This window comes from Leptosomus discolor, chromosome Z, assembly GCF_034619465.1.
Source record: "Leptosomus discolor isolate bLepDis1 chromosome Z, bLepDis1.hap2, whole genome shotgun sequence".
In the NCBI taxonomy this organism is placed as follows: domain Eukaryota; kingdom Metazoa; phylum Chordata; class Aves; order Leptosomiformes; family Leptosomidae; genus Leptosomus; species Leptosomus discolor.
In genome coordinates, this window is record NC_141419.1 from 41,577,498 (window position 1) to 41,603,466 (window position 25,969).

At 41.7% G+C, this 25,969-nt stretch overlaps 2 protein-coding genes across 2 annotated transcripts in view; both read right to left on the reverse strand.

Annotated features, from left to right (window-relative positions):
* Positions 1-16,234, reverse strand: part of CDC14B (cell division cycle 14B) — a 43,722-nt gene extending 27,488 nt beyond the window's left edge. Inside the window, exons 1-4 of the mRNA XM_086479352.1 lie at positions 16,078-16,234; positions 8,271-8,364; positions 7,277-7,352; positions 5,394-5,486 (exon numbers count right to left, since the gene is read on the reverse strand). Coding sequence (XP_086335478.1) covers positions 5,394-5,486; positions 7,277-7,352; positions 8,271-8,364; positions 16,078-16,234 — 420 coding nt within the window. The remainder of the gene's footprint in view (positions 1-5,393; positions 5,487-7,276; positions 7,353-8,270; positions 8,365-16,077) is intronic.
* A 2,895-nt stretch (positions 16,235-19,129) lies between these two features.
* Positions 19,130-23,622, reverse strand: PRXL2C (peroxiredoxin like 2C). The gene is made up of 6 exons (XM_086479850.1): positions 23,440-23,622; positions 22,832-22,900; positions 21,304-21,357; positions 20,758-20,863; positions 20,390-20,521; positions 19,130-19,755 (listed from the first exon to the last, which is right to left on the reverse strand). The coding sequence occupies exons 1-6, from the start codon at positions 23,620-23,622 to the stop codon at positions 19,628-19,630; spliced, it is 672 nt and encodes a 223-aa protein (XP_086335976.1). The 3' UTR covers positions 19,130-19,627.
* Between the last annotated feature and the right edge of the window lie 2,347 nt (positions 23,623-25,969).

A 25,969-nucleotide genomic window follows, 5' to 3' on the forward strand; every position in this document is an offset into this window, starting at 1 on the left:
CACATTTTACCAACCATAACGACTTAGAAGCAAGGAAATAGATTATTAATTTTAAACTTCTTACAAGCAAATTTCCTGTGATACAACTATGTTCCAAAAATGTTACTAACCCAAAATAGCCTGAACTGCTGTAAACTGCAAATAATCACAAACCACCCATTCTGAACAAACACAAATAACTACTGTGTGTGTCCAGACTCAAACACAAACTCACACATGTGTAATCTTACTATAACTTAAAAGTATTAAATATTTTATTTCATTAAAACCTCCATTAGATATACTAGTCAGCTAATACATTAAATTTTCTAGCAATATTGCTTAGAAGAAAAGGTTAAATACAGCAAAATGAAAATATAAATATATTAGAATAAAAAGCTTCCTGTATGGATTTGTGGCGTACTGAAGAAATGCACATGCGGCCAACAGTCCCTTTATTAGCAGAAACATAGTCATCAAGTAGATAAAAGTGGCAGAGAGGGAATAAGCGCCTGTCTCTGACAACTCTGTTCATCATGAACAAAAGCAAGAAACCTCCAATTACTTTTTAAACAGCAGAGGGGAGGTACAGAAAACCCTATTAGCTGGGAACTGACTGGGCTGTGCACATCAGAACTTCACAACAGCTAAGAAAGCAAGGTAGTACTATAGTGGTGTACCCTCAAAGAGCAACCCTTCTTCTCCTATGAAGGCAAGCAGTCTGCTAAGAATGTTGTGAGGAAGAACCTACTACAAACAGCAGGAAAAGCTGCTGTCACAGACTAATCATGATTTCCCAAATCCAATTCAGAGAAGGTAGCTTTTTAGAGGACACGAACACAGAGAGAGCCAAAAAGAGCCAAGGCAACTTTTGCTTAAATGAAAGGCCAGTACTTTGTCCATCTTGTCTCTGCCACTTGCTGGTCAAACACAAGCACCTCTCACTAAAATGTAGCTTAGGGTAAACACAGATTACCCACTTGTAATTCAAGCCCTGCCACAGTTACCCATTTACCATGCCACAGTAAGAGCAGAGCAGTTCAACATCACACAGGCAGGTGCTGATCGCTTCTGCAACCTCCAGCTTCTACCCAGCATTAGGCCCAGAGCTAGGAAGGACACTAACAAACTGAAAAGGCAAAAAACAGTACTACGGATCAGAACGGATGAAGGAAACGCTGCTTACCCTGAAGAAAGAAGATGAGAAAATAGACAAAGTACAGAGATGAGTCCTGGAGAAGGTGACCTGAATTACAGCAGTTCATGGGGCGGTACCCTCGGAGGGTCACCCTCCAAGTACATAATTAGTGCCAAGCCTGAGAAAAAAAACACTGTTACTACGTTAATGCAGCCAAGGGGAGAGGGGGGAGCTTGGGAATTGGGTGGACAGAGCACAGAGGGTACATTTTCTTTCTTAATATAGAAGGAGCAATGATGGAAGAAGCAGACTTTCCTCACCCACAGCCAAGTCCTGGTGAAAATCAAGAGAAGCCATTGTAGAGATCAACTCAGAAGATCACTGCTGCTTTGGTAGAGTGGTAAGGCCTGAACAGTGAAGATAGCTTTAAATGGTGAAGAACAAAGGTTCCCATCCCACCCTTCTTTCCCCTCACCCCCTCTGCCCAAATAAAGTGTAAACATTCAATCCCAACACACCGAATTCTGGCTACTCTTTGAGTGGCTGAACATGCCAAATTTATGCTAATCTAGACAGAAGAATATTATTCCCATTATGCAGTATGTCATCTGTAAAAATGAAACAAAATACAGAATTAAAATAGATGGAAAATGAACAATAAAGAGATTAAGATCTAAATTGTTAAGATTTAATTTTAAAAATCATATTTTATGCTATAACTACATATATAACAACATATTTTAAAACTTTGTTCTTCACTTTTAAGGCCATGTTACACTGAAGACCCCTGTAGCTTGAGTTAGGCTGTGCTGTCACATCAAAGTACACCTGGAAGCAAGCAGCAGATGCGGGAGTGGGGAGAAAGAAGTGTGTAGCCTGGAGAGTTCAGAAACTATCTCCACTGAAGAGGAAAGAAACACAAGTTAGATGAAAGGGAGGAGGGCAAACATTAAAACACACCAACTGTGAAGAAAAGACTGGGAACAGACTTTGCTTGTAAACCAGAAAACTAGCAGCTGCCATGACACTTTACCACAGTTAATGAAGACTTTCATAATTGCCTTAGTCAAAATGAGCATATCCCCACATGATACATATACACACACATATATATTTAAACAAAACATGTTGAATGATAAACCATGCTAATATATTCCAATTTCTTAAACAGAATACTATTTAACTTCTGCTTTAAGAATACAAATTTGAAGTCAACAAGCCCTTAAAATGACAGGCTCAGAAGTTGCTAGCATAAAAATATTGAATGTTTATGAGGACATACATGTTCCAAAGGAGAACTAGTTATATACAGTTCATTATAGTTTTATAGTTAAAATGTGACTGTGTGTAAAAAAGAGAGAACAAAACCAGGAAGCACACACATTTACTGTGCTTGTGCTATTCCTGAAAACCTGGCAGCCTGTTATTCCTAACATATAACTTAAAGCACCTGTATCCACAGAGCACCTTGCATCCAAAACCATGCTTAACTTATCAAAGGCCTTACAATACATGTGGACTAGCACTATTTTCATGACTAACTGCTAAAGGCTACTTTCCCTTTCTTTGCTTGCTCTTCCCACCTGAACTCCTTCACTGCCATGCAGTTCCTCAACCTAAGGTAAACTGTTGAAATGGGAACCTACGATAAAGCTAAAAAAACAAACTCAAACAAGAAAACACATTCAAACCACAGAAAACAAAATACAGTGGAAACCTGTCACTTGCACTGTAAGGGATCAAAAATTAAATGATGTTACTCAGTTCAAGCAGTGAAGAGCACTACCAACAGGACACGGTCTGTCTGCTTAACTAAAATTACAGAAAAGCTTCTTAAAAGTTTTGAGCAATAGCTGGATGGATCCTTCATCAAAAACCAAAACACTCTGAACTGAAGAAGTAGGTGGATGCTTAAGCTTATATAATACATGTTTTAAATAAAGAAGGTCTCAATATATTTCCTTTCAATCAGGAGATATGTGTATAGACATATATTCATCAGGCATTCTGACCAGATCCTATACTATTGCTCGCCCCATAGAGAACAATCCAATTGTCCCTGCAGAAAGCAGAAACGTGGGACGTGTATGTCTGAATACTTCAGCAGCGAGTGCTGCAATTAAGCATGCCTCTTCATGAAAGATTATCAAAGGGCACCAGGGGAAAAAAGTATGCCTCGGGGGCACAGTCCTTCTTCTGTGATCTTCCTTCACTGGAATCCCTCCCACATCAATCTGGGAAGAAACTCTATCCTACCTTACCGAAAAAGTAGTATGAAAGACAAAGTCTGTTGCACTGGAAAGAAAATTAGCACCTAGCGAGAGCTACCTCACTATCTAGGACTGGCAATTATGCAAGACAGACATGCCCCCACTCAAGGAGGGGACTGATACTCACATAGTGCTTTCCCTTTGCCTTGGGTCTTCAAGGGAAACTGCCGAAATAGTCAACATGTACAATGCAATAACCTAAGCACAAGCCTCTGAAAATTACTAGTGGTTTTGACTAGCCTCTTTCTGCCATATGCCAGCTGCCTGCAACTAGCCCTCCTACATGCATTGGCTGGTCAGTCATGATCTCATGTCATACATCAGCTGGATCTGTGTCAGCACCCTTTCTGTATTCTGCAACTCTCACCTCCTTCACTGTAGCTCTCTGAAGCCAAAACTGCCTTCTCCTCTGTCCAACAGCCTCCTTTTTAATTACTGTGCTTTGGACTGTCATAATCGATATGCATTAATCTTAGAGTTTAATCAAGTCTGTCCCCTTCAACTGCATGTTCTTACTGCAACATGGCAGGGCTACTGGATGATCAGAAATAAAACTTGTGTTAGGTTTTTTGTATACTTTTACATAGTCAACCACAGTATTTTTGTATTGGATTGTTTTGCCATTAGTTACTTTCTGTACTGTCGCTTCTGCTCAAAATGTCAGCTGCTGGGCTGCACAATACTAGTACACACACTTAGAACAAAAGCTTAGGGAAGAACAAGACCCACTTCCTTCCAAATAATGGCTGATAACTGAAGCCAGTCCCTTCTTGCTTTCTGGGCCTTTATTATCACCAAGTCACTAGGAAGAAAGTAGTTTTCCTAAAAGCTGCAGCTGTTTTGTCAACATAATGCCTTAGCTACAAACAAGTTCAGTAACTCATGTTGCCAGTTTCCATGTAGTTTAAGAATGCAAAGGTCTACAGAAACATTCCTAAGCGCCTGTGTTTCAGATATCAAGAGTGATACATTTTTAAATCTACTTCTTGATTTTTAATAAGTACTGTAGAAAATAGACAACAGAGAAACCCTGGGGAGCAGGAAAAGGACCTCCTGCATGATGTCAAGAGGCAGCAAGGAGACTTCCAGCATCACAGCAAGTACTGTACAGCCTTGCAGCTAATAAATAGGAATGACCTAAGGCTACATGAGCTTTGACCCCTCAAATCTCCAACATCAAAAACCGCATAGTTCTCACTTCATTTTATTACTCGGTAAACAAGAGAGATGGCTACAATCAATGTGTTTTACAAGTCAAAGCAGAACACGAATATGGTACATTGCATCTTTCATTCTGAAGCATTCAGCATTTTATTACTGGACCACACTTTTCTGTTCCAAACACAGGTAGTTGTGATGTAAAGCCAGCCATTTTCCCCTCTGCAGTCAGGGACCTGGCTCAGTACATTTCCAGCCACCTTGTATATTCCCAGGCTTTATACCAGCTCTAAGCCTACCATATGATCTCACTGCTTTTCTGGTTCTAGGTTAACTGAAGAGATCACCTTACACTAGCAAAGAAGCATCTGGGGAAGAAAAAGTTTATTTAAATGTGCATGCAATGGGAAATTATATACTGTACTTCGTGCAAGATAGTGTTTTCTCTTTTAAAAAAGAAAAAAGACAGTATGTGTGGGTGGGGGAAAGGAAAAACATAAAGAAGCAGTGATTCTTTCTAAATGAAAATATTCATAAAGATTTTTTTTTTCAGTAGTATTCTTATTTCTTAGGAGCACAGATTGCAGTAGAGAGGGAAAAAACCAAACCCATACAACTCCATTCACATACCTGCTACATTTTAAAACCTGTCTTAGTATGTGGTACCTTACTATGAAATACATTAGTAGGAAAATTATTCAAGAGAAAAGAATTGGTTTTATCTTGCTGTTTTGAAAAACTGCCTGTGAAAAAGTGAAAACATTTGAGTACGAATATGAAAACCCGAACACATTTGAGTACGAAAAATTGAACACAAGCTGATGAAATGTAAAAATTTAAATACTTACTGCGTAGGAGCCTATGAGGAATGCAGCATTTGCTTGTTTTTTCTGATCAAATCCAGTATAATGAATTATTTTCTTCCTTATCAATGAAAATGACTGTATCAAGAAATGAACAAGATTATGATTTTGCATTTTATACTTTTCCTGCTTTCTTTTATAAAATGAGAGGAATGCCAAGGGTCTGTTATCTGCTTTCAGCCACCTGTACTCAGAGGACCAAGTATACTGTGGACTAGTCCCTCAAAAGCTTTGGAAGCTTTATTGCATCCCCTACCTAGATTGTTCCAGTATTTTCCCAGTATTCAGCCTAAATAATTTTTGATACAAGTTACAGTAATCTTTATTTTTCTCCTTAAATGCATTTAGTATTTCTGACTTCAAGCCCTATGTAACAGATAGGCATTTATAAGAAGTAAACACAAAGTGGCATTCTCTGAAACATCGCAGGCATGTTAAAGTCACAACAGTTTTGAAAACAGAATTTAGACTTTTCTTATTCTTAAAGAAAACCTGAGTAGATAAATCAACTAGTAGTTGTTTCTAAGGAACAGAACCACTGGAAAATAGATTGAACTATTACGAAAGTATTTCTAAACTTTACCATAAATAACTTTTTAAAATTTCATCTCAGCTTGGCATGTGTTTTCTCCAGTTATCTTAGAAAGAGAGTGGAATGGCATTGCCAATAGAAAGGCCACTTATATCTGCGGTGGCAGCAAAAACTATCCCCTAACTGGCCCTTGAAACAAATCTTGACGTGCTTGAAACTGTATACTTTGATCAACTGCTAAGCTATCTTAAAATGTGACTATGTAAATAGCAATGTTACGTGCTCAGACGCTATTCAACGCACCCAAGACAAATAAACCCCAGATCACCAGCAGTAGTATGTCCTCAGCAATCCTAACATGCCTCTCCAATATCAAACCCAAGATATTCAAAGGGATTATAATATAGACTTGAGTTGCTTCAGAGCACCCTGTAAACAAAAATCAGGTAATCTTGTCTCCCACAAACCTGTCTGAAGTGCCACAGGGGCAAAGCAAGCCTGAATTACAGAAACTAAAACCAGTGACAGACACCAAGGAATGAAAAAAAAAAAAACAAACCGAAACCACTCTTAAACTATAATGTTCTGCATACTTCCCAATTTTCATAGTTCAGAAGCAGTTTCAAGATCTAAGCAGTTTTGAAGAGGCAAACTGTGATTCATATTAATGCTAATAAGCTTTTTTATCTGCCTAACAGGTTTTATACTCCAATATCTGTCAGAGGTCAACTAACTTGAAGGCATTCATGTTAATTAATATAAGAACTCTCTGTTTTAAAGACACTATGCGCTATCAAGAGCCCAACCCCCCAAATTACTGAGCACCCCTCAGAGAAGATAATCTAAGTAGGAGCACGGCAGTCTCCTTCAGGACAATGCCATAAAAGCTATCAAAAAATCAAATGTTGCTTCTAACCAAAGAGCTGCCAGGACCAGAAGAGAAGTCCAAGTTAAACAAAAATCATCTCAAATAAAAATGTGTTGCACTGCAGCCTCAAACTCGCTCAATACCAGCAGATTGCCAAGAAGACTGAAATCCAGGAGGGGAGCTTTTAATTTAAAGAAGTCTGTACCCATTTAGCAACTGATCTTTTAGGAGTTTAACATTAGGTACTGCCACAGTGGTGCATCTTCTGGATCTTAAACGTAAGTGGGCTTTCCCACCTGATTCTCCTCTTCCTCCTGCTTAAACTCACCTTGATAAAATTTAGCATTTATATTCAAAACCTGTCTGGATTAGGAACCTAGCAAAGTACCTGAACAAATAAACCTTTTGGCCTATTTGGTTTTGTTCTTTAAAAAGTCAGGAATATTGAATAAAAACCCCAAGTGTTACCTTTAACTTCTTATTTAGCTTGCAGCAGTATCGGTAGACCATTGCCAGATTAAGGGGTCCAAAGTCTGCATAGAAGCTGGTAGGAGAAAGGGGAAAAATCATATGTGACCTCTGTAAATGCCTTTTTTTAAAATTAGATGCACAAAGCAAGTAGTAACAATATGTGATACATGTGCATCATTCTAAAAACAAGAATGCCTTCTTAAATACATACTATTTTGTTGGAGGAAACAGTTTTGTCATCATCACACACAAAGAGTGACTAAAACTGTTTTCTTTGTTTTCCACACTCCACCCCTCAAAACCAATCTCAAGGTTTGGAAAATTCTCACTCCTGTATCATTCTGTGACACCAGTTTAGAAACTATTTTAAAAGCAACTCAAAAGCTTTACATTCAAAGAAGGCAATATTGCTAGAGAAAAGTCAACACAGAGAATAAAGATTGATCAGTACTTTCAACAACAGTAAGCATGCCCTTAGTCAAAAATATTGAAAAAATTAGCAGCATTCCAGATCACATACAAAGGCATACACTGTTCACTACAGGGGAAATAATATATCCATTGTCAGCTCATAAAGGCTTGAACTCATTTTGCCAGTTTTTTCTATTAGTCTAGGAAGTTTAGACATTCCACTTAATACTTGAGCAACCAAAGACATCCCCTTCAGTGTGGCAGTCCACTGCGCACTTCTGAATATAGATTGTTGCATCATGTTCCTGTGTCTTCTAGCAAGAATGGGTACAATGAAAGCTTCTACTTTGAAAAGATTTTTAAGAAATCCTGCCGGGAAGCCAAGAAACCATTCTAAGATATATAAATCATCACGGCAGATAAGTCCAAGAGGACCAAACTCATGCAATTAGTTCTATAATGGGAATGGTATGTTTTCCTCAGCTACATTTAAAAACAGAATGTCAATTAGACTGGTTCCTCATTGATGTTGCTCTAATTTATTTATGTAAAAATCAGGAAAAAATAAGTCTTTACTTACTTCTCATATACAAGTTCATCATCTACGCAGAAGTAATGGGTATTTGCAGCTCCACTCTTTGGTTTTTGGCAGAGAATTGCAAAATAAAGGCGATCTGAAACGCAAGAAAATTTAAAGCTTTTAGAAACACCACACTTTTCTGCTAGAAGTCTGAAGTACTACCTGTCAACAGAACAACTTTAAATGGTTTAAAATGAAACAAATCTTCTTTTAAGTATTACCAAACTAGATATTACTACTCCCCCAGTGTTAAGCAACACAGCACACAAAGATTGAGGGTTTTTGCTCAGCGGTGCTCTGGTAATCCGCAGCTCTTTAGTGTTCTTTCCCGAACAAAGCGTTCCCAGGAAAGCTACCTGTTTGACGACTTGGCACTGTAGCAGGAGCCTGACTTGCACCCACGCATATAGCAGAGACCCACCTCCTTTTGGCAAGAGACTCCACCTGTTGCGCTCCGAACACCAACACTCCCCCCCCCCCCCCCCCCCCCCAGCTACAAATCCCTCAGCACCTACGTTAAACTAAACGGCGAATCGCGCTCGTACCAAAACACAGGCACTTCCCATCTTTCGGTAAAACCGTGATTTCGACAGCAGCGGCGTGCAATGAAAGCCTGCAGGCGACAGGCGCTGGAGGGATGCGGGGGGCGAGGTGGCAGCTCACCGCCGCCTGCAGGAGGATCGGTGGACCCACCACCTGGAGATCGCCACCCGCATCCCCATCCCACCCCGGCTGCCCCTTCAAAGCCTGCACGCATGCAGGCAGGAGGCACCTTGTCTTGCCCTGGCTTCCTTTGTTAAGCTGAGGGGAAAAAAACGCCAGTGGTATTCACACAGATATAAATTATTTTTATGGCTGGGGGAGCTGTGGCCCCAGTGAACTTTAAACACTGACTGCGCTGCTGCTGTAAATTGCTGTGCTTGTGGTAATTGGTCAATAAAAATTGAGGCCTTGCAGCACCACAGCAATACTTTTCTCCCTCCTGCTGAAAAAATATCTTTATAAAATACATGCATTAAAATTCAAACCTAAAAAGAAAGATTTTATTTTTTGCAAACTAGGTTCCCTGGAACAGATATACTACTTAAATATCAAAACAGATCACCTGCATATAAATGTGTAATTTCAAAGCACAACTTCTGATAAAGAAAAACTGTATCTCCTTTTCCAGAGGGGGGGGATATCACTTTATGCTTCAAAACAGAATCCTCCATGACTAGCACTGAGAAATCATTACTTGTGTCTCGAAAATACACAGTAAAGTATGCCACGAAAGGAGCCCCCATGTCTATATTTCAACATTCACATGTTCAGCGCTCACCTACGTACAGTGATATCCTGGGGGTGGAGGCAGACAACACCTCCAAAAAGTGTACATTTCCTAAATGCACATTTCAGTACAACAGCAGCCTGACGTGAATGGTTTGGCTTAAACATTTACAGGTCAGGTGCAACCAGTGGGACATACAGTAACTCCTGAGCAAGTCAGGCACCTACTTCCTTACTCTCTCAGCAGAAGCAAGGCACTAAACTTGCTTATTTAATCTCTAATAGTCATATTTTATAGGCAGAGCAGATGCAGTACTAGCTGGAAAGTGCATTACCTGCTTAGGAACTTCTGTACCTCCCAGCATTTACCAAAGCATCTCCCGAAAACAAGTCAAAGGATAAAATTTAGAGTAATGCTGTCCATTTTTCTGTAAAAATCAGGAAATCGCACAAAGTGAAATATGGGTGAGGAAGCAAGTGTACCCCAACTGGATGCAAAATACTCTATGGGGAAAAACTGCTTCACAGAAAGGCAGTCCTGGAAAAGCCTTTAGGCCAACAGTTCAAGGGTGAAGGGAGCCCTAGCTTCCCCCAAATCCCCTGCATCTGTCCCCACCATGTGTTACTCCCTGTACTGTGTGAAGTTGGATGTGTGTGAATCAGAATCTGTAACAGGTATCGTAGCACAGTATTAAAAAAAAAAAAAAAAAGGCAAAAAGAAGCTGTTTTGCTGGTGAGAATAAGGGCTGACGTGTGTGTATGTGGGAGGACTGAGGGCAAAGGAGGAAGCAGAAAGGAGAAAGCAGAAAGGAGAACTGAGAGGATCTGATATCTAGGGATTGTGTTTAAACTGGCATTGCTAGATTAAACATGTCACACCACAGCCCCAAGCTATAATTTCACACTACTTCTAAACTGATTTAATGGTTAGCTGCCACCAAGTTCCTCACAAGGAAAAGTTTTCTTCTGAGCTAGCCCACTGAACCAGCCCACTGGGGGCTAACAGTGGGGATACACAGACAGAATTTTTCCCTCGATGGCATCTGTCCTTTAGATCCAGTCTAATCATTGACTTAAGACTGAACTCTCCATGTACACAACATCTGCATCCAAGTTTGCTATGGAATGGCTGTAGTAATCAAACTGACAAGCTACCTTCTCGCACACCAGCTTCTTCACATAAACTTTACATCACGTTTGAAAATACAAAAGCACTACACAGAGTAATCCAAAATCCTCAAATAGAAAAGGAAGATCAAAATGAAAAGAAATATATTTGCAGAGGTCAAAGACCTAAAATAATTTAGCATTTTGCTTGTAAACAGGATTTGAAGTAACAGAATCACTTGCTTCCTCAGCACTCCTACTTTTACTGAAAATCTTCTGCAGCTTTTGCAAAACCGTCAAACAAAAATAAGAACTCCTATCTTGAGTGAACAGTGTGTATATGGCCTTTTGAATTGCTGTTGGCATTCAATTCCGCACTGGTATCCCTGGATCATGTTAATTGTTGCTATTCTTAAAACCCCTGGAAGAAACTCGAGTTTAATGAAGTTACAGAACTACCTCCAATAAGAGCAGTGTGTGTCAAATGCCAGTATGCTGACAAGCTGTCCGTTCCTGTGCACCACTAACAATTGCTCCCTATTATGTAAACAGCAGGCTCCATCTTTTTAACATGTTTCCTATAGAGAGATTTTAGAAATGAGCTACATAGAGAAAGTCCTCTCCCGTAAGTGTATCTACCTTTCTACTGGCTTACCAGTCCAATATCAGATGAATGCTGTTTTAATCACCATGTCTGTTTAGGAGTAACACATCCTGAGAAAGAAGAATTCTTTCATTAAGGATCTGATTGCAGGATGAGGGCTTACACATAAAATACATCAGGGCACTGATAAAATGATTTCACTAGGACTCCACAATGGTTTGGACTGCAGGAACAAGGCTTCCATTTTATTATTTTTATGCTCTCTTTGCTAATTTTACCTTTTTAGTATTCCACTTACATAAAGTGTTCTCAAGTACTTCCAGATTTCTGCAAATTTCTGATAAAAGGTCATCCTAAAACTATCAAACTAGAGCAGACCTTTCTAATCATCTTTCAAAAGAAGGAGAGTAGGGCTCACTCTCTTACAGGCCGCATCTGCACTGCAATTAGGAGATATGACTGCAGTATGTTACATACACTTCAATTGCACTTAATTTTGTTAGCCTTATACAAGAAAACAGAATACAGAAATGTGGATGCCACTATAGGCAATTAATCTGAGTCAGCACCCAATGTACAACAAAACAAGCCTGCATACCCCTAACCAAGGACTATGTTACCACAGCTTTGCTACTGCTGGCATGTGAATTAGTGAGATTAAAGCTAGCACAAGCGTGTCTATACAAGCTATAATAATCATGCATCTGATTACAGTGTGCATACAGGAGGAAAAGCATTTTGCTTGTTTTTCACATCTACAGTGTTCTGTGGAAACAGACATGTAGAAACTGAGAGCTACCAGTTCAAAATCATGTTAATGTGAATATAGAGATGACAAAATAATCTCCTTCCCTTTACTCTCAACAACCCTGATGCTTCTCGTGATCTGCAGCACAGGCCTTGGAGAAAGAAATTTCAGTAATGCAAGAGACAGCTAAATACCAAACAGCCACTCGCTGCAGGACAAGTCTGCATATGATCAACAAAGATTATTTCATAAAAAGATAAATTCTACAGTTCTATTGTTAAACAGATGCCTTAGATGAGAAATTCAGAGGAGACTCACAGTCCAACAAAAACCAATGTTAGTCTGTTTTGAATTACCAGGAATGTAACCAGAGAGTTATTTACTATTGTAAGATGAGCGTATTTCTAAATTCAGAGTCGGTACTTGGTATTTTGTTGTGTTTGATTTAAAAGACCCCAAAATATAAGGAAGACACATGAGAAAACATAAAACGCAAATTCTGTTGCAATGTCAAGATGAAAAGCAAAATTGTATGAGATTTTCTTTCTAGTCATTCTGTCCTTGAAAAGATTCATTCACTCCACTATGATATTTCAAATTTAAGTGATGACAGAGTTGGCAATTAGAACAATTGCCTGGCCTTTGAAAAATAAAATGAAAGAATACTAAGAAGCTGAAGAAACTTTTTATTTAACCACGAAGAAAATTATTTTCAGGGCCATGTCATGACTGACGAACAACACTGTGTTATTTTACTCAGAGTCTTTTCATTCTGCTGCTCTTGTCTGATGCACAAGACTACTTTACAGACGTTCATGCACTTTCAGTGCTGGATTAAGTACTAAAACCCTTAAACTCGTATTTAAAATCATAACTTTCAGAAAGACTAAAAAGTAAGTGAGCTCATATTGATAAAAAGACTAAATACAACTTTTGTACTGAAATAGTTGTACAATGAAAACTAATCAAAAGTGTTGATAGTCAAAATGTTGGAAAGCTTAATGATACTCAGTAGAAGTGTCCTCAGCTTCTATTCCAAAAAATAGTTTTCTACATAATACATGAAGTTTATAATGACAAGCCAACAATACTGGAAAAACAAAAGCCAACTCAATGGTTTGGAAAAAAAAAAAAATCCACAACACAAAACCGAAACACAAAACCACCTATCAATAAACATATTAAACAGAACGGTATTTAACAGGTATTTAACAAAAACTCGAAGTGACAGTGTACGTAAAACAATTCTCAACAAAGAAAACAAAGGCATATATAGTACAGCTTAGAGCATCCTTTAAGATGTTAATTAGTTCCTCACTGTAAACAAACTGGATACACATTTAGCAGGAGGACAAACCAAGAAATGCCCCATGGCGTCATATTCCTTAAAGTTTAATTCCATTAACTACAGTTATTGTAGTTACTTCATTTTAGAATTAACTACTGAAAAGAGGTGAGAGAGAAACACACACCTTTTGCTTGTGGTTTACGCACTGTAATTCCACATCTTCTTTGATAGGTTATTTATAAAATCAGAGCAATGACAAAGAAAAGCAGCCAAGGAAAGGAAATCAACAGCTTTCAAGCATGTCACACAGAATTGTTACACTTTCTTTAGATCACATAAATTACTTCTTTCAGAAATCAGAAGAATAAGGGAATATGCTTCTTAGAAGAAATGCAAGCAGTTCCAGCAAATTGAATTCCTACCAAGCAAGCCTCACGCATTTGTTGACAAAGAGAAAATGGTAAGGCTTACCATGCAGCTTAACAGACCAAAACAAACACTTTTTTTACACGAATAGCTTTCCTAAACTAGTCTTAACAGTGAATAAAAATATTTCAATTATTCTGATCAGAAACTATTCCGACATATGGCTGATGTATTCAATTCATTAGGAAACAAAGAAATGCAATAATTACTCTAAGTATTCTGAGTATAAAATCCATGCAAGTAACAGATTACAAACTTTGCTGTTTATGAATGTAACATCATACAAGAAAATATCCATAAATCTTTACAGCTATTCAGGCTTGTTTTCTGCCTCTGTCTTTTAGCAAAGATGAAAATGAGGGTAGCTGCAAGCCTCATTTTTCTTAATGAGTTTGGCACTGTTTCTGTAAGCAGATAAGCTAATGCAGATCTCTCAGCCTTTACACAGGCTAAAATATTTACCAGTATGTCCATTTGCAAGAATAAGGCCTGATGCTTTAATCTATCTCCAGTCCAGAACTATTAATGCATTTCTGAGAACTGCATTATGAGAAGGCAGAACTGAGAGTTCAAAACTTGAAATAACTTTCAAAAGAGCTGAACAAAAAGGTAAGCCTGTGGGCTTATTCTTTCATGGTTTCTCTTTTAAAAAACATGTATGACATACTAGAGTAATAAAAATTAGACAGTAATTGTTCTGTTATTAGAAGAGTGCAAACAGCAGCCACTGTGCGCAGTAAGAAGATCAAGGCAAAATGGAATATTATTAAATATAATGATTACTGCTTTTTTTTTCAAGTTTGTTATACTGTGTTCTGCTGTGTATGGTGAGATCTCACTGAAAAAAACACAAGTCGAAGCTGAGGTGCTCTACTGTATTATTTAAACCAGTGAACATTTCTTTAGAGAAGAAAATACAGTAATGCAAGGGGCCTACTGATGCCAGACGTGCATAATCAGATCCAAGCAACTGCTGCGTGAGAATGGTTAGACAGACCTGCTTGCTGGAGATCAGAGCTGGACAGGGCTTATGGTATTCTAGGTAGTGAAATTACCTTGCTTCAAAAAGTCATCACCTGCCAAATGAGGTGTTTCTACATTTAACCTATAAAATGGTTGCAGTCACAGAAAAGCACACATACGGAGTTATTGTAGCATTAAGAGTTCTGCATGTAAGCACACCATTACATTTCTCTGTATAGATTAGGCCTAAAATGCTGTATTTTAGGCTGGAATATTTAGGATTTTAGTCCTTGACAGTATTAGAGCTTTCTAAAAAGAAGAATCTGGTATGCTTTGGGAGTTTACATTCTTCTTACATCGCTATACCAAATTTTCAAACCAAAATCTTACAGTTTTCTAAACATACTGTTATCTAGGAGACACACTAGTTAATTTAAGGAGTCCTGTTTCTTGGCACAGGTAAGACTGGTGTCTTTTGTCCACGTATGCTCCTTGGATTTTTGCTTGCTCTGTCCATGATTTCCCATGTCCTTCACCAAGAAGTGGTAAGTGAGGTTTATTTCTTGGTTTTTAAGAGAAGTTGTAATTACTACCATTCTCAGATTCTGACACAGGACATACTAAGTAATTTTTAAAAATTTTTTTTTGCTTTTCGGTAAACTAAACTCAGGCACGTCTTTTAGCTGGGGAACTCAAACCTAAATCTAGAATTATTTCAGCTGTGATCCAATACACTTCTCCACAGAGGCAGGCTCCTCTGCCAAAACAAGGCACGGCTCAAATCACAGGGCCGCGGAAAGGACGGAGGGCACTAAGCAAACCTGCCTGCACAAACTGTGGGCGTCCGGCTGTCAAGGAGAGGTGCGACTCGTGTCCATTATTTTACCCGTTAGCCAGCAAGCACAACATTAGGAGAAAAATATATAACCCCAACATGGAGAGAAACATGTTACTCTTTTTTTTCCTCCACAAAACATGTTTTACTGGTTCAAACACATTTTCCCTTTGCTCTCTTACAAGCCGAAGAAAACGGCACAAGGCAACTGCTCAGTATAGCCAGAGCTACCGAGGACCCGCGGCATTTATTCTTCCAGAAGAATGCCTGGGCTGGCGGTGCGTTTTTAAATAACACTTCGCCGTGCGGAACGCCGGAGAGAGGCAAGGGCTGACCCGCCGCCGCCAGCCCAGCGCCCCGGACTCCGGCGGTGACAGCGGCGACCCGCCGCTGAGGGGAACTTTTCCTTCCCCGTCGCCGCGCCCCGCACCCCCCGGGGCCGGTCCGGGACGGGACACCCGGCACCCAGCCGCCCCTGCCTCGTCGCCCCGCCGGCAGCTCGGCCCCGAGCTGCGCCTCAACTCTCCCGCCGCGCCGCCGCCCGCCCCCCCGGCACGCCCCCCTCACCGGCGATCCTCAGGCAGGTCTCCGGCCCGGCGGGGTGCGGCTGCCGCCGCTCCGCCTCGCCCCCCGCCGCCCGCGACGCCGCGCCCCGAGTTCTCTTCAGAGCCGGCGGCGCCGGGGCTGCGCGGCGCCGGGGCTCGGCCCAGCTCTTCCGCTTCATGGCGGAGGCGGCCGCGTCGCTACGGTGGTGGGTGCGAGGCGGCCCGCCTCATCCTCGCCGCGACGCTCCCGCGGGGCTCGGGCCGCCGGAGGGGAGGGACCCCGCGACGACGACGACAACGGCAGCGGCTGACGCGTCTCCTCGGACACCGCCCCCTCCCACCGCCCCATGCACCTACGGCCCCCCCGCCCCGAGCCGGCGGCAGCTCCCACCACCCCCGCCCCGCCACCCCTCCCCACTCCACCGCCTCTGATTGGGTCAGCGCCCTGTGGCGTCACCAGCGCGGAGCGGTGGGAACGGTAATGTCATAGTGGCTGCTGTAACAGGTGGGCCGGGGAAGAGCGGGCGCGTGCCGCCTGTCCATCGCCGGTGCTTCGGGGCTGCTGGTGGCCGGCGGGACCCTCGGCGCCTCGCCCGCCCGGGGTGAGGGCTGCTGACGTGGCACCGGACTTCTCGTAGAGATAGGGGGGCTGGCGATGGCGGTGGCGTGACTGAAACGCAGCTCTTGGGGGTGCGAGGGCCCCGGCGGCCAGGAGGGCCCGCTCCCACGGACAAGTCGGCAACGCCTAAGCTGGCGCAGAGCCGCTGCCGTTGGGAATGGGCGTTCTCGGTTGGGTTTCTTGAGGTGTTACAGTCTTCCAGGTGCCTCTCGCGACACGAGGGTCCCGAGGGGCCGTGACATTGTGTAAGGCCAACTGAAACCCGTCCCGTGGGCGCAGTCTTCTGGTCTGAACGTTAGAGTGGATTTATCTGGAAAGCGAAAATAGCTGGGCTTGAGTCTGCTTCTCTGACACAGCAATATTTTAGAACACACCATTATTTTAAGTAGGTGTTGAAATACATCACGGTAGTAGTTAAAACAACTTCTGAAAACCTCTCCTTCCCCATCTCTCTGTCTAATTGGCCATAACAAAAGTCCTTGCTGAAGTGTTCCACCACCTGCTGAGTGTGAGGTCAGTGTTTGTCTCCCACTTCTTTCCACCTTTCACCGCATAACTTTTTAAAAATACTTCTTTTAAGTAACACCAGAGACCTATAATTCTGCTGACACGTTGAAAAACATTTCTCCCATGGATGAACGTGGCTGTCGTTCCAGTTCCTTATGCACGCACGTATCATTGTCTCGCAGGGCATCAGCAAACTCGGTGAAGCCGTGGCCAGATGCAAAAAAGACAGCTGACGCCCTAACTGGGATTGCTCTTCAGCTGAATCCTCCTCTGTGTCTTCTTCCCTCTTTTTGTTTGTCTGCACTTTGCAAATCTTTCCGAAGAGATTTTGCTGGGATAACACAGAGGCTGTGGTGTGGCTCTTGTCAGTACTGGAATGGTGAGGGTGGGTGACTTCAACTTACAGAGCTGTCACACTGCAACTTAATTCATTCCAATCCCTTTTAAGAGTCCTCTTGGCTATAGTTGGAGAGTTCTTTTAGCTGTAGTGAGTTTTATTTAATGTACTAGCAGCAATAGAACTATTCCCACTGTATATTTTTTTTAGTTCTACTGAAAGCAAAAGCAGCAGAAAAACAGCTAGCCAAACACTTCCTTTAAATTAATCAAAAGCACCAAGAACATGAAAGTGAGATGATCGCAAAACAAAAGTGGAACTAAAGTCCGTGTCCTTTGCAGTGATGATCAGGTGAATGAAGAGGAGTGGAAGCACTACAAATAAACTCAGTATTTATCATTCTTTCTCTTTGGAAATAATTTAAGTTTTCTGTGTTTCTTGTCTTTGTTTTGCAAATATAAGTAACTTGCTTGCTTTCTGCTATGGTTTAGGTAACATAGAAGCAGCTGCATTCCAGAGTTTCCAACAAACTCAAAAATATCGGTGAGCTGCGGGAGCCCTGGAGGGAGGGGGCAGCTCCTTACTTACTGGCGTTGGGGCAGTGCTTCATGAAAAGCAGACTTTACTCCCCTGTGAGCCTCAGCTGCCGGTCCCAGTCCATTATGCCAAGTTCTGAGGAAGCCTCTGGCCAGCCCCGCAATCCCGCGGGTTCAGAGTCTGCACAGGATTACTTTTAGCCCTGTGCTGAGCGCTGTTTAGTCAAAGCAGGGAATTGAACAGAGTATTTTTACCCTAATATCCTTCTTTTAAACCCACCGTATCAAAATGAGTATGTAATTAATAATGTGCTAAGGCATAGTGCCTTTAATGGAATTACACTGCTCAGTATCATTCTTTCTTAAGCAAGCCTTTTATTTTTCGTCAAGGAACACTGCATTTCATTTCACATGCTCTTAATGGTGTAGAGCTCTCCAGGGCTTGCTCTGGGCCTGCCAATGACCTTAATCGATGCAGGGATAAACCTCTTCACACAATGCCATTTTACAATTGCATTAGTGTTAAAGCTTACAAGGGGAGAGGATTCGCAGGTGAGATACGTATAAATAGTGTTTACAGTGAAGGTCAAAGATCAGAAACCGCGGTGGAGGCTATGTTCCTCCATAAAACTTGGACAATCTTATTTTAAAATTGCTAAAAAGAAGTGGCTCGTGGATGAAAGAGGGCACATCTACTTTAATGAAAGCCATAGATTATGAACATAAACATTTATAGAAAAATGGGTAATATGAAAGCTGACAGAACTGCAAACCAAAATGCTGTTGTCCTTAGCTCAGTTGTCTAGGACAGAAATAACTAAGGACATTTTTTCAGAGACCTCTTGCTCTGAAAGTACATAAATACAAGGAGAACATTCTGCTGCAAATCTCTGTAGGAAAACAAGTAATTGACTATGACCTACTCCAAAACCGGCAACCTGATCAAGGACTATGTTTAAGACACACCTCTCCCTGGTCTTACCACCTTTTTGTACGACACAAAAGAATTGCCAACAAAAGATGATGTATTTAAAATATTTATTGAAAACTATAAAATGTATTTCATAATGCCTGCCAGTGCCAGATACAAAAGTAGGCATAAACTTAAGTCCCAGTGTTCAAAACTGTGATTTTTTCAAGGTATATTTTAATACAAGTTTGTCACATGGTGCTGGAAGCTTTAAAACACTGCTGAGAAGTATTGGTTTGAAAGCCAGTGTGTCTGCTGAAGGCAACAATCCCAAGTTCTTCCTGAGCAAGCCAGATTTTTTAGTTTAGTGTGTCTTGAACGAAGATTTTTGAAATATACTAGCAAGATTGTTTGATGAGGATATAATAATATACAGGATTTTTTGCAATAAGCCTCAGTTTTTGTGTTTTAGTTTTTGTTATCTTAAACGCAATGGAAATAGCACTTCCGTGTCCATCTTCAGTGCCAGGTAGTTTATTCTGATTTTCTAGACAAGGTTTCAGATGTCCCACACAGACACAACAGTACTGATGCTGGTGGGAATTTGCTGGAGAATTGTTCTTGTAGGGCACAAATAAAAGAAATTTATATATTGTGTCAGTGTCATATGTCAATAATCTGGGGTTTGTTTGTGAAATTTACTGTTTTAACTCCTGCCAGCTGCAAAACAGTGTTAATGGGAACATGATCCATCCTGTTTTTATCAAGGTGCAAAAAATGAACTTCATTGCCTGGAATGGAATGAGAATAACATGTAAATAGTTGAATACAAAAATTATTTATTCAAAGACATAAGTGAATCAAAGAAGCATTCTGATTTCCTACTACTTCTTGTAAAAATGTGTACTAGCCCTACAGATTGCACAATATACTCTATTTTAAACAATGACGAGGTCTGGGTTTTTTATTAAGATGCAGAAGCAATGAACACTGAGGCATCTTACTGAATTAAATCTGCTGTAGCATGATGCTTCCTAATGATCTGATAAGATGACTTTGTCATGTTGCAGCTCTCCCTTCATGCATTACTCCTCTACTAAAACCGCATTAAATGCCTAGAATCAAATCTGAAAGCAGAATGTAGATGAATGCCATGATGTCAAAAAAAACCCTCCAAACTTCGAGGCAGTTGTTCCATTTGCACTCCTGTTGATTTCTGCAGGACTGCAATCAGCTGTGTGCCACCTCTGTGGGAGGTGGAACTACACAATGACACTTCCACAGTTTCCTTCAGCCAGCAAAATCACACAGTTCATGACAAGACTGTCTCTTTCGAATCCCCAGGGACAGCAGCCAAAACGGCAGCATTAAAGGAAACAGCTGAAGGGTAAGACTGTAACTTTCACACAAAACAAAGCAGCTCACCTGGGCCTAAAATCAAAGCTCCTCCCTGCTGAGCAGGATCTCCTTGAAAATCAAAAGCTGGGCCCGTCATTGCTCTCCACAGACTCCTAATGCTTCCCAGGAGCGTGTTAGATTTCACATGAGGGCTCCACACTAAACAAAAGAGCAAAATACTTGTTATCTAGAAATACAAAAGTATATGAGAAGAACTACAAAATCAAATGAATAGTTAAGTTTCCTGATTACCAGTATTTTGACAAAATATAGCCCATAAGAGATGGTCTGGTGAGCAATTCCCTTCCTAATTTGCATTGTGATTACACTATTTTATCAGAGCATTCTTGTTTTGTTCTGTGTAAGTCCAGACAAGTTGAGAAAATTATTCTTACCTGATACGTTATTACCTTCACCTCTTTTCATGCCAAGTGTTTTGTAAATTTCCCTTTGTGGATCCACATACATTTCATGAGTATACCCAGTTAAACTGCAAAATGGCTGCAAAATATACACATACAAAATAGTATTTTTAAGGTTAAGACAGTAATTAGTTAGGATCTACTGATAGTGGAAAAATACCAACACCCTGCCACCACCCTACAGCACTACCACCCCCCTCCCTGATTTGGTAACCCGTGGATTTGTCATCTTAAATTACAGGCCAAAATTTTTTTAGCCCCAAAGCTTTTACTAAAACAAAGCTTCCAATGAAATCAAGAAAATATGCTTCCTTAGCAAGATTCAGTGTTTTTTAAACTGAAAGTTTTAGTTATTTGCTTTATTTATGTACTACTATGAGAATTGCTTCACAGAAAAGAATACTGTCCTCTCTTTCTGTAGTTGCAAATGACTGTCTTTTCAGGCACAGTGAAATCCCTCAATGCAGAGCACAAAGACACAATAGAGGATACAACATATTTAATGACTACTTTATTTACCTTGATGTGATGATAAGATGACTGTCCAATAACTATGAGCCTCACGTTTGCTTCCTAGAACAGAACATGGGTATTAAAACTGTAAAGAGGAACTCGGTGTTTCTGCATGACTGCAAAGCATTAGTAGAATCTAGTGTCCTGTGTTAACGATCACAGTGCACTGAGTTAAAATTATTTGAAATTAACATCACTTGTATGTTTGGAACCTGCACCTTTGTCTATCACCCATTATTAAGTGTAAAATTATTTTTAAAGGTAAGTTTTAAGTTACAGATGTGTAAACATTAAGTTTTCTGTAGCATTAATAGCATCATCTTTTCAACTGATTGCAGTCTGTTACAATTTTGGAAATTCAAAATTTCCACCCAGTTGCACCTGCATCTAAAGAAGCAGTACGCAAATATTGGTGCACATACAAGTAGGTCTGTGATTTACATATATGGGTGCTCATTAATAGATATAACTTGCATTCACCTCTACCATTGCCTTTTGAAGGTGCAACATTAAGCCTGAGCCTAAAATAGGGCCCAAAACTTAAGTTCATTTAGATGCCAGTAAAACAGTTAATAAAAGGTTTTTTTTTTAATATTAGGGTGTCATACTTGCACTTCCCATATAGAATCATTTTGCTTGTTATGAAAAGAAGCCCTCCTAAACACAAAATACACTAAGAAAAGCATGGGCAGCTTTGATTCTCTGTATACACTTATTTGAGCAGCCAAATTAAGAAAATGTCATTCTGAGTAATACTGATTGAGCAGTTTAGAAAAATCTGCCCTGAGAAGGGAAGCTGCCAAAGAAATTGCCCCTTTTCAACCCCAAGTTCCCAGTCCATCTAAGGCTTGCTGTCAGCAAGAAGCTGAGTGTCTGTCATCAGCTGTGTTCTGTTGGGAATAAAATTGACCTTCCACATTTAGCAGGGGATCATTGTCTTTCTCTGCTATCTCCTACCACCCAACAAATACCCATCCATAGCAACCCCTGCCCACTCCATTTCTCCTTTCTGTCACTATGTCACTCCTGTTTGTGCAGCTGCTTGGAGAACAGGTCACCACACAACTGATGCAGCTTACTAATAACAATAGAAAAAGACACTATTTTTAATTCAGATCACTTTTCTGATCTTGTTCCATGCACAACCATCAGTCAGCTGTACCGACATAACGGAAAGGGCAGTAGTTAGTCAGTGGTCAGGAGAAGACAGCTGCCCAGGGCACTACCAATACCAAAAGAAATGCCTGTCAGATGGTGTCTAACTGTTCAGAACACAGCAGGAAAAACAGCACCAAGCTACAGGGCAGGGAGAAATAATGCTCCTGCAACAGAGCATGTAGTGCAATAAATCCTTTCCTGTGATTCCTAGGCTGATGCATTATGGCTATTGTAGCAAACAGTGAAAGTGCTACCTTTCGTCTGGGCCTTTCTTTGATTCCTAGAAGGTTTAAGCCTCACGCAAGCCTGCAGTGGGACACAGCAAATCTGCTTGACTACAGCAACCCCACGTACATATTAAGGGCAGAGTACTTACTTGTAAAAACGCCCTGGGGACTTTTGCCAGATCTTCTACATACTCCTTACAGGTGTAACATAAAAAATTCTGCAACATAGCCAGTAGGATGTGTCAGAAACAGACATAATTGCATAGCAATAAATTCTGACTTGGGGCACAAACCATTTTGGAAGTGACCAGGAACTGGGAACAGGCAAGATGATTAAAATTTTTTGCAGTCACCAAATTCAGATTAGGCTCCTGGTTTAAACCAAGCCTGAACAAGGCTTCTATGATTCTAAAGCCATTGGGCTTGGGGCCTTGCTAGTACTTTTATCTCTGGCTATTTTAGGAAGGCGAGTCCTGGCTTGCCAGCTGGGAAATTGGGGAGCGCAACACTTGTTTCCCTAAACACACGGTGGAAGAGTTATTTCGTTTCAGGCAAGTACTGAATAATTTTAGCAGAGAACGGGTGTTCTTCGAAGCAGAACTGACGTGCTTTACACGTGCCCGTCTCCCTGCTCTCCAGCCCAGCTTCTCTGCGATCCCCGCCCCTCTCGCGGCCAATCCGGGGCTCCCCGCCAGGAGCCCGCTGTCCTCCAGGCCGCAGGGCCAGCCAACCTCCCGGGTAGCCGCTCCGGCCTCACCCGCACGAACACCACGATCGCTCTCTGCTCCCCGTACAGGGCCTGGAAAGGCACGCTCTTCCCGTCCGCGTCCACCACCCGGCAGCGGGCGGCCTCCACCAGCGCCGCCGGCTGCCGCCGCTGCCCGCAGCCCCGCGCGCGGCCGATCTGCCGCGTGACGGGGGGCGCCGGCGGCGCGGCCATGACCCGCTCCGCTCCGCCGCAGCGGCCGGGCCTGCGCGTCCGGGGAAGGAGGAGGGAGAGAAAGGCGGAGCCGGAGTGGGGAGCTCTGGGGCTGGGAGACTGCCAGGAACTGCTGGGGCTGGGCGGGAGGCCGCCGGCTCGTTCCCGCTCCTGGAGAGACCCGCGCTGGGCCGCGCAGCGCTCCGCGCTGGCGGGCGCGTAAGGAGGACTCGGTGAGTTCGGGCCTTCTGATAGAAAGAGAGAGAAATCCGCTGCCGAGGTCGTTGCGCGTCGGTGGCAGCCACAATGAAACTTGTGTCTGGAAAATACAAGAAAAATCAAACCGAGCCTCCCAGAAATTGTGTGCAAACAGAGGCGGTTCGTTATTATACAGTCTCAAGGTCAGGGTTCGCTTTGCAGGATGCCACACGATTTCGGAGGACTGTGAGTGAGCTAGGAAATTCTGTTTTCGAGGAACTGCGGAGCTGCTCAGAAAAAAGACCCAGTTTCCTTATAGAAGAAAAGGCAAAACGTCATCGGACTTTGGCAGGTGGGCAGCAGACGATGCTGAGCAGAGCAAATGCTCATGTAAGTGCATCGAGTGCACACAGAAGTGAGCGAACAGATCTTCTTAAAATAAGAAAAACACTAGACAGTTGAAGAGTATCGTAGTCTCCTGGAATATTGTGTTAGCTGAAAGGTTATGGGGAGGAGAGCACTTTCCTCTTAGTGAACAGAGAAAAAGTATCAGAGGGAATAGGACAGGGGGGTTCTCCAGAGGTTATTCTCTTTTTATGAAGCTGTCTGATGATGTTAGCTCCAGAGTCTCATGGCAAACTGTCCCAGTGTCTATAATGTTAATGTTACTCAAACTTACATCCCCGGTACTTTGGGTTAAGCCCATAGCTTTATTACCAGGAATGAACGCACAGAACAGGTTAATACCCTTATTGCATTGACTTTTCAACTGCACACGGACTATTGCTATGTTGCCCTCAATCCTCTGTTTCCTACAATAAATAATCCCTTTTTTTACAATTCTTTCTTCTCGTAGGCCATGTTTTCTAGAATTTCTAGAATACAGATTTCATTGTTTCCTCTGGACTTTCTAGATTATTTCTGTCATTGCTGAAGTTCAGTGCCTAAAACTAGGCACAGCATTTTAGCTAAGCATTAGGTTGTCTTCACGTCTTGGGTCTGTACATCCACTTACGCATGCTGGCATTATGGTTATGCTTTTTGCACAGCATTTAGCCTGAGAGCCACTGTCACTCCAAGCTGCTGTGCTCTAGACCTTCCCTTGAAGAGAGTGCATTACCACCATTTCTCTTACAAGACCTGGTGAAAGATTCTCTCTGATGTCACAATGTCTGAAAAGTCAAATCAGCTCTATAGAAGACATTTACACAGAATGATACAGCATAGTTGGCTCTCCAGTTGGGTTACCTCCCAACTTTGTTTTAAAACTCTTGCCAAAAAGACCTTCAGGGCATGTAAGGTCTTTGTGCCATGTTAACAGGAAAGACAAGTCAGCTCTGCATTATAAATAACATGAGAGAAAGTGATCCCTGGCTGATAGCTCTTTACAAGTTTCCAGCACATGCACACAGGTGAAACTATCCAGCCACTAGTATAGCCCTGTTGTTTCAGTAGCAAAAGTTTATTTCATGATATGGATCCAGATTATAGCTTTGCCAGCATTAACTGTGATCATAACAGTAATACTTTGCTGAGCTAGCAAATCAGTGTTTGAATATTAGCAAAGCACTTCTTGTGTGTTTGCCTATGGCCGTGTACTTCAAGGGCTAATCTTGCAGTCCAGTGTGCCCTCACAATGACTTTGATTTAAAAGGCAAAGAGCTGAAATTGGTTAAGAATTTCTGAAATTGTGAAACTTACATTTTGCTAGATACGGTTGGACTCGATGAATTTAAAGGTCTTTTCCAACCTAAATGGTTCTGTGATTCTGTAAGAATTTTGACAGTATTAATTCCCCATTGTTGCTGTCATCAAGCTTCTTTGTTCACTTAACAGTTACCTACATATTATGCTGTCAGACAGATTTCTTCAACAAGCAGCCCATGAACTAGACATGGGTTGTGCAGCACTGCTCTGCAGCCCTTCGGCAATACTGAGGGGAATGGCCTGGCTACTCTTGACTACTATAGGACATAGCAAAGTGGGGACAACTGACCACTTTTGACATGCTTTGCACTTCGTCTTGAAGCTGAAGTGGGCACGCTGAGCACGTAACCTTGCTGTGTTACCTTGCAGTAAAACCTCCAGGTAGCTTTGGGACAGGGCCCAGCTCAGCACTTGGTCAGCAGTACAGCTTGGACCAGGGTCCTTGCCATTGCAGCTGGAAATC

Coding starts and splice junctions, on each gene's coding strand:
- PRXL2C (XM_086479850.1), bottom strand. CDS start 23,622: ATGGCCGCGCCGCCGGCGCCCCCCGTCACGCGGCAGATCGGCCGCGCG. Junction 21,358..22,831: donor TCCCCAGGGCGTTTTTACAA/GTAAGTACTCTG, acceptor GTTCTGTTCTAG/GAAGCAAACGTGAGGCTCAT. Junction 20,522..20,757: donor TGAAGGTAATAACGTATCAG/GTAAGAATAATT, acceptor TCTTTTGTTTAG/TGTGGAGCCCTCATGTGAAA.